Source organism: Rhizopus microsporus (assembly GCF_002708625.1).
Source record: "Rhizopus microsporus ATCC 52813 unplaced genomic scaffold scaffold_10, whole genome shotgun sequence".
Taxonomy (NCBI): Eukaryota; Fungi; Mucoromycota; class Mucoromycetes; order Mucorales; family Rhizopodaceae; genus Rhizopus; species Rhizopus microsporus.
In genome coordinates this window covers 698,838-706,782 of record NW_019671925.1, presented here as the reverse complement: position 1 = coordinate 706,782, position 7,945 = coordinate 698,838, and the positions used below count along the sequence as shown (strand labels likewise).

Sequence of the window (7,945 nt, the reverse complement as noted above, 5' to 3'; positions counted from 1 at the left end):
TTATATATCCCATCCTTTTACTTCTGATGGGTTCTCTTTTATTATCATTTGTTGTCTCATTTGTTATCTGAAATTATCATTTTTTTTATCAGTGTGTAAATAATTTGTGAATAAAGTGTAATCTAAAAAAGAAAAGAAATACTATTTATTACAATTTGTACAGGTTTTTGAGATATAGTAAGCCATCTCCTTTGATGACATTTTCTTTTTCATATGTCTGAATCCAATGATACGCTCTATCTTTTTTGCCTTGTTGAAATGCTGCTTTTGCCAGTAACCATATCGTCCTCTCATTCCAGGACACACCTTTTGCCATTAAAAGATTCACTGTTGTCTCTGCTGCTTTCAGATCATTATGATATATAGCCAAGCCTCGCACGAATATGTTCATGGTAGAAGTAGTCGGCTTTAGCTTTCTTTGGTTCATAGCATGCTTCAGTAATACAAATGGCTGTTCAGGAATACGCCCTGACTTTTTCAAACGAGAACGAGAGAAGTAGAAATCAATCAGCATGTTATAGATGTACATTTCGACAAGTTCAACATCACCAGGTTGGCTTTGAATTCTTGCTTCATCTCTATTGCTCAAGACAAGCCTATACATCTTCTCTACTGTCTTTTGATTATGCAAGTGTTGGTTCTTTACAAAATAGGCTAGCAGGACTGAATTTAATACATTGTTTGATCGTAAGCCTTGTTCTTGTAGTTTTTTATATAATTTCACAATGTCATCCAATTGCTTTACTTCATCTCCTCCTTGTTTAACAATGGCATGAATCAGAGTAGTAAATGTGATGATGTCAGGGTTGGGTATCTTGTTATTGTGTATCATCGAGTCCAACAATTGATGCGCGCTTTCTAGGTTACCTTGACGACAAAGCGTCAAGATCATGGTGTTGTAAGTATCAGTCGTCTGCGGCTTTTCTTTACTAAATATCATATTGAGTATATCTAATGCCATATCCGCCTTATTGTCCTTGACTAGTGCAACAATAGCCGCATTCCAAAATGATTCCTTCTCATAACTCGCTTCTGGCACGGCAGATGATACTTTATCAAACGCTTCTGATAAAAATGGATCGTTCATATTTAGAACAAGACATTTAAATATCGTTTGTGCAGTAATTCTATTTGGCTTCAGACCGTGTTCTTCCATCAGGCTTAGCCACTGTGGAAGCGCTTCCCAATGTTTGTGTTGACAGGTGTACTTTATAAACGTGTTGAATGTGACGATGCTCGGACGAATGGACTGAGATATCATCTTTTGATACAGTTTGAACATATCTTCTTGTGTAATGTTTGGCTGCTCTAATTCGATTCGTAATAAAATGTTGTATGTTGCTCTATCCATTTGTACTCCTCTTTCTTTCATCAATGTCATAATCTGGTCCATGTGATCAAACTGTCGAATCTTTACACATTTATTTAATGCAGCATTATATAAATATGCCGATGTAGATTCTGGTCCATGTGTAGGTAACTGTTTGATGAGTGCATTGATATCTTTTGTCAATGAGTATTCCAAGAGTGATTTTTTAAATGAGGTGTTTAATAGTGTAGAGTATGGGCGTTGTAAGCAGGTGTGGTTGGTTAAAATCCTTTGGTATAAAAAAAGTAGATTTCTAGAACATAAGAGGGGACGAAGTACCATCCCTTTGGCATACTTGTATACTCGAATACAAAAAGGACTATATTTTGAAATAGGGCAGCCCCAGGGTCAAACTCAGGTTCATGACTTGTAAATTGACAAGTCACTTTCTGGCTTTAGCTGGGATAGATTTATCTGATAAACAAGTTAATGGAAGATGTATTTTTTTTTTTGGTCAGAAAATAGGCAAAACAATGCAAATATGAATTTATCATAAGTGGTCTTTGCTGATCGAACTAACATAAAATTAGAAAATTTTCTTTTTATCTCCTTCTTCTTGAAAAGAAACACACCAAGATGGCGACATTATAAAGCCATGTTTAGCTTGATGCTATATATTGAATAGTTTTGTTGGACTACATCATAGATAGCGCCTGTAATATTAGTCTATTTTCTGGTGCATGTAGTGTTTCCCTCTTGAAAAAGCAACACGTTTTTTTTATGGATTTCTTAACTTATATTAAGAGAAAGAAGACGAAGATATGTGTAATAGCAATTGAGTACGCCGGTTTGACAGCCAATATGTGTGATTTAAAGAACCTGCTTATGTAATTAGTAACAGTATATATTCCAAGAAGTAAATTAACAATAACTTTGTAGAGAATGTAACAACATACAAAAGATTGTTATTGACTTGCTTTTTTTTTTTTTACCAAAATTGTTTCAAGGTCTTTGATAGGCACCAACTGTAGAATAGTGTGGAAGATCTGAAATCATTTAATTGTCGTCCTGCTTACAGACAAAGAAGTAAATAAAAGATCTTGTTAACTTTACTACATCGTGAACTGAAAGCTTTTATGTCTATTGTCAATGTCATTAAAGTATTATTAATTTAAACAGTCTTCATCAAAAGTGAGCTATTATTGTATTTCTTATATTTCTCATTACGATTGAATGTAATAACAATCTGCTATGATAATAGAAAAAAAGTAAAAATTAGGACGAGATTGGTTGAATGATTATCATATAAGGTACATACAGTACTATTAAGTTATCAAAAGAGTGATATGCAGCTCTGTAGAAAGATAAACACATGAAGCAATTAAAAAAGAGAGGTTACTTCTTTCAACTTTATTCTTTATCAGTTTTGAAACAAGATTAGGTGATTACTGGTATAGATTTACAGTAAGCACACATCATCATAGCCTGGAAAGGAAGAAAAAATGATTGGGGCAAGTACGACTTGCAAGCATCATCAAAAAACTCTAGAGCTCCCACAGGAAAAGAGAGAGGACGAACCATTATAAGTCTGTAAAAAAAAAAGGAGCCTTACTTAAAACTTCAATAGGCGAGATGAATATGAGTATGAGCATATGAAGGAAGTACTGTTTGATAATGAGCTACGCTCCTCAAAAGAAGAGAATAGCAGACTTTTTTAATAAAAGGAGATAACTTGTGCTTAAAAGAAACTTAATAAACAAGTAAAGAGAAAAGTCAATGAACTAACCATTATAATACTTTAGCAGGGCCAACTATGACTCATGGAAGGCTGCACAGTGCCATTTAAAGCCCATGTAGCCTTCCATGAGTATCTTGATACTCTGAATAAAATATAAGCTGCAAGAAAACCGTGCTCTTTTTTATTCTCTTTTGACTGTATGTAATTCAACAAATTTTATAGACAAATAGTTGATGAGAATAAATAAGAAAGTATCACAGATATAGAGATCAGTTGATTGCCCTCTCAGATGGCATACATGGGGAGTAGCCCTCCATTCTTTGTCACGCTATGTTGTTTTTCTAAATTGTATGGATGTGTGATTGGTTATGATGTTTACCAAAGATTCTCACGGCTCACACCGAAAAATATCATTTGAAGCTTCTAAATTGTGTTTTTGATGCTATTTGACACCATTACTGACAGTGCAGGCTTAACGATCACGGATGGTCACTTCAGGCAGCTTCGGCTTTGTTTAACAACCGATGTAGTTTCCGTCACCCTCCACTCGTTGAGTCATCCAACATGGCACAACACATTTGTCCCTGTTTATTTTTTGATTACCGCTAATAAATTCTACATTCATGTGTTTACACTATAGTGCAATTACTATTCATTGAAGACAAAGTCGAATAATTAAGAAAGAGATTTGTAAGCATAAAATACTTCTTTAAGCACACTACATGAAATCAAAGCATGATTTGTAAAGGGTGATGATATGTCTACAATTGCTTTAGAAAATTCTGCAAATGTATTCTGAGATTCCTACACAGCCTTTGTGATAAGTAACACGATTATATCATACGGAGAACCAACTGCTAAGCAACTCCTTGCACCGTTTTAAATAAAGCTTGCTCTTTTTTTTTCTGTTCCTGTCATATTCTTTAATTACAATGTATATGTTTAAAAGAAAACAAAGCAAGGAAAGTGATTTGCCATCCAAGGCTGAACTCGATGATCCCCTTAGAAAAGATCCCAAATGCTGCGATATCGCATTTCCCTTAAGGACAGGGATTCTTGCTCATTGTATACTTGTGCTAGTAAGTAATATTGATATACGTGATTTACATTTATACTGAATAATGACATAGATCTTCCATGTCATATTCTTCTTAATGGATACATGGATCCTCAAGACAGACGAACGTAAGTGATCCTCCATGACATTTATTATTGTTGTTTTTATTCTGAGAAATCATCTGATTAGCTACAGAAGAACCTGTGCCTTGCGAAGACTGCAGCCCAAGCCTGCTAAGGATATTCAGGATAACTATACCTATTCTGTCAGTCTCATTCAACGCAATCACATTTCTAAGCGATTATAACTACCTTGTCGGCCTTATTGGCTCTTACTTTGTAAGTACGCGGCATCCTATTGATTACATTTCCTTTAAACAGTTTTTGATAGGAAAGCATAACGTTTATCAGCGTCTATAAATACTGTAGGTTTATAAACTTAGTTGAGTTTATTGTGACATCAGTTGAACTTAGTCTTGAAACTCCCAAGATTATGAAAAACGCCAAGTTAGATGATAATATAGATTCTGGTGCCTTTAAGGATGGAAGAGACAAAGAAATTACTGCTTTCTTTGTTTATGTGGGCATGCTTGTTCCTATGGTTTTTCTTCTTGTGTACAAGGTAAGTACTATGTTGACTGATAGAGTAGCTCTCCCTAATAGAATTGCTAGCTTTTCCTAACATATAAAGTTGTGCAATACCAAAGACTTCTCGAAAGATCTCAATCTTCAAAAAAAGGTGCTTAAACGCGTAAATCTATGCTTAAAGCAATGCTGTAGAATATGTTTTTTGTTTTTCTGATTCCCGACTAATGTTTACACCAAATGGACAACAATAAAAATGTAAAATCCTAATTGTTTTATGCTGTAATTTTAGAGATAACACATTTCATATGTTTATGACATGTTTGGGCAGTTTTTTTTATAGTATGGTTTAAAATTTCCAGATGAAATTTTGATAGGAATATTTTCATATTAAACTATCACTTCTTTAACAGTAAGAAATGGGTTCCTCATAAAGATCTTTCTTGTACACATAGTCTTGGAGAAAGAAAGGGACATGGGGAAAACATGGCCTGCGACAACTAGTAGAGCACAGGCTCCTTCCACTCGGAGATTAAAGCGATGTAACCAAGTAATATTTTAACACCAGAATTTTCCTTTTTTTTTTTTCCTCCAAACTTTGCAGTATATGGCGCCATATCCAACAAGACTAGAACTAACTTTAAAAGGACATAAAGGTCCTGTAAACGATGTATGTTATAATCACAGTGGTCAGTACTGTCTTTCAGCAGGTCGAGATCGATCTATAAGATTATGGAATCCGTCAACTGGACTCTTATTACACACATACACTGGCCATAGTCGCGATGCTCTGGCAGTAACAGCGTAAGTATACGAGATAACAATAAAAAAAAGAAGGGGCTAGACTTAACAAGCTGAGAAACAGTTCACCTGATAATGCAAAAATAGCGAGTGGAGGTGCTGATCGCTCTGTTATTCTATGGGACGTTGGGTCAGGTGAAATTCTACGACGTTATACTGCTCACTGGGAGGTAAATGGTTTTTTATATGTGAAAGGACTAAAGATGTTGATTAAATTTTAGCGAGTGAATTCTGTGGGGTTTAATGATCAATCTACAGTATTGATAAGTGCATCTTTTGATGCAACGATAAGACTATGGGACCTTCGATCAATGAATTTACAACCTATCCAGATAATTGAGGATTGTAAAGACAGCGTCATGTCAGTTCATATTCAAGATACGGAGATTATAGCAGGGTAGACTATGGAAATGACAGTAATTTAAACGAATGTTAGGATATTCACACACACATGAATAGATGTGCAGATGGTAGACTACGAACGTATGATATAAGAAAAGGGGAATTAAAAGAAGACTATATTGGATCACCCATTACATCTGCCAAGATAACTAAAGATGGTAATTGTATACTAGTGAGCTCTCTAGACAGTACAATGAGGCTTATGGACAAAAGCAATGGAAAATTGTTAAATGAGTAAAGTAAACAAAACCTGTAAGAGAAATATTACTAAATTTGTCATAGATTTAAAGGACATAAACATAAAGAATACAAGATTGAGTCCATTTTATCAAATAAGGATGAATATGCAATCACAGGCTCAGAAGATGGAAAGATTTATATCTATGATGTTTTAGAAGCAAAAGTGCTTTCAACAATAGAAGCTCATCAAGGAGTAGCTACTACGCTTGATTATCATCCTGAAAATATAAATATGTTATCGGGTGGATCTGATGGGTTAATTCATATCTGGGGTTAACAAATTACCCTTTGTTCGCGTTTGGTCATACGTGTATCAGCCTATATTGTAACAGCATAGGTTGGTCAGACTATTGTTATACTTGTGCGAAACATTGAATCAAAATCAGTTTTATGTTTAGTCCCTCGCTTATTTAAAAAACAGTATTTATATTTATGTAATTCTCCTATCCTCTCTTCTTCTTTTCTTTGTAAAGTTTTCTCTCTCTCTCTACTTTTTTTTTTTTGAATACTATGATCTTTAATCTATTCGAATCCGATCAACACCACTACTCAAGCTCCCGTTTAGGATCCTCTCCATCGATGCCTAATTGGAGCCTCCAAAACCTTTCACCATTCTTACAGTTACCATCGCCTCCACTCTACCAAAAACCTTCTGTTTCAAATCCTCAGACGCCATTCAAGTCCAAACAAAAGGAAATCACATTGTACAAGACTGAATTTTGCAGAAATTGGATTGAATTGGGTCATTGCAGGTAAATAAATACAATAATAATAAAAAAAAGTTTCCGGTTACTGTATAAAAGCATTTTTATATACATATATTTATCAACTTAGATATGGTACTAAGTGTCTTTATGCTCACGGAGAAAAAGAAATTCGAACTGTACCAAGACATGCTCGTTATAAAACTCAAATTTGCCGCGCTTACCATTCTGATGGTTCCTGTCCTTATGGTATCCGTTGCACATTCATCCATGATTCAGACTATACTTCCGAAAGACGAGATATAAATTCTCCTGTGTCAAATGCCAGTACTAATTTTGGTAGCACTACTAGCAACAGTACTTCTCCTGCTGCATCTATTCATGAAGCCGATAGTATCTGGAGCCCAAGCTCAAGTTTTATGGCAAAGAATTCTAAAACTACGTTTCCAGTGGTTGCTATGAGAAATTTCTAGAAATAAAATATAAACTATTGATACTATAATTCTTATAATATTGTTGATATACCTTGTTCAATATATGCTTGCTTAAGGGGAAGGGAAGAGTGTTTAACGCGCATGAACTGTCACTTTATACATTATCCCCATAAATTTCCATAAAATGCTATATTCAGATAATATGTCCTTAATATGGGATTAATGACTGTTGACAACTGCAAGCCAAAAAAAGTAAACCAAACTGAACTGCGTGGTATACATCAGATGTTACAGCTAAAACACATACATACATATATATATATAGAGTCTATTTTACACATTAGCCATAGAGAAATGTAAAAAGGTATACATTGGTGAACACATTGTTTGTTGCACATAATTGGATGATAGGACGTACGAACCATACAAAGGTAAAGAAGGGAAGACTATCCATTTCGTAAGGTTAAACACGCTGAGTGTTTGTTTGAGTCATGTGCTGTGACAAAAAGAGGAAATTTGCAAAGATGTATTGAACTACTGAACCCAAAATCATAATTAGATAACCCCATATGTCACTTGAAGATATGAATAAAAGATTTAAAGCAAGCACTCAGATCACAATTGAATATTAATTGCTAGTTGTCACGGGCTTGTTTTATATCAAAGCACATGACAT

General features: G+C 34.6%; 4 protein-coding genes across 4 annotated transcripts; 3 read left to right on the top strand and 1 right to left on the bottom strand.

The window, feature by feature from the left end:
- Positions 1–148: 148 nt before the first annotated feature.
- On the bottom strand, positions 149–1,682 carry RHIMIDRAFT_313989 (uncharacterized protein; the record flags this gene model as incomplete). The annotated part of the gene is made up of 1 exon (XM_023614906.1): positions 149–1,682. Exon 1 carries the CDS (start codon positions 1,649–1,651, stop codon positions 149–151), a length of 1,503 nt encoding a protein of 500 aa, XP_023465524.1. The 5' UTR covers positions 1,652–1,682.
- Positions 1,683–3,539: 1,857 nt separating this feature from the next.
- On the top strand, positions 3,540–4,214 carry RHIMIDRAFT_256261 (uncharacterized protein). The gene has a single exon (XM_023611221.1). The coding sequence runs from the start codon at positions 3,980–3,982 to the stop codon at positions 4,163–4,165; it is 186 nt and encodes a 61-aa protein (XP_023465523.1). The 5' UTR covers positions 3,540–3,979; the 3' UTR covers positions 4,166–4,214.
- A 1,081-nt stretch (positions 4,215–5,295) lies between these two features.
- RHIMIDRAFT_203577 (WD40 repeat-like protein) lies at positions 5,296–6,408 on the top strand (the record flags this gene model as incomplete). The annotated part of the gene is made up of 5 exons (XM_023606697.1): positions 5,296–5,492; positions 5,533–5,659; positions 5,711–5,886; positions 5,949–6,125; positions 6,174–6,408. The coding sequence occupies 5 exons, from the start codon at positions 5,296–5,298 to the stop codon at positions 6,406–6,408; spliced, it is 912 nt and encodes a 303-aa protein (XP_023465522.1).
- Positions 6,409–6,836: 428 nt separating this feature from the next.
- RHIMIDRAFT_193209 (uncharacterized protein) lies at positions 6,837–7,107 on the top strand (the record flags this gene model as incomplete). Its single annotated transcript, XM_023605990.1, has 2 exons — positions 6,837–6,883; positions 6,966–7,107. Coding segments are annotated over 2 exons (189 nt in total), but the record flags the coding sequence as incomplete, so codon positions are not given.
- Between the last annotated feature and the right edge of the window lie 838 nt (positions 7,108–7,945).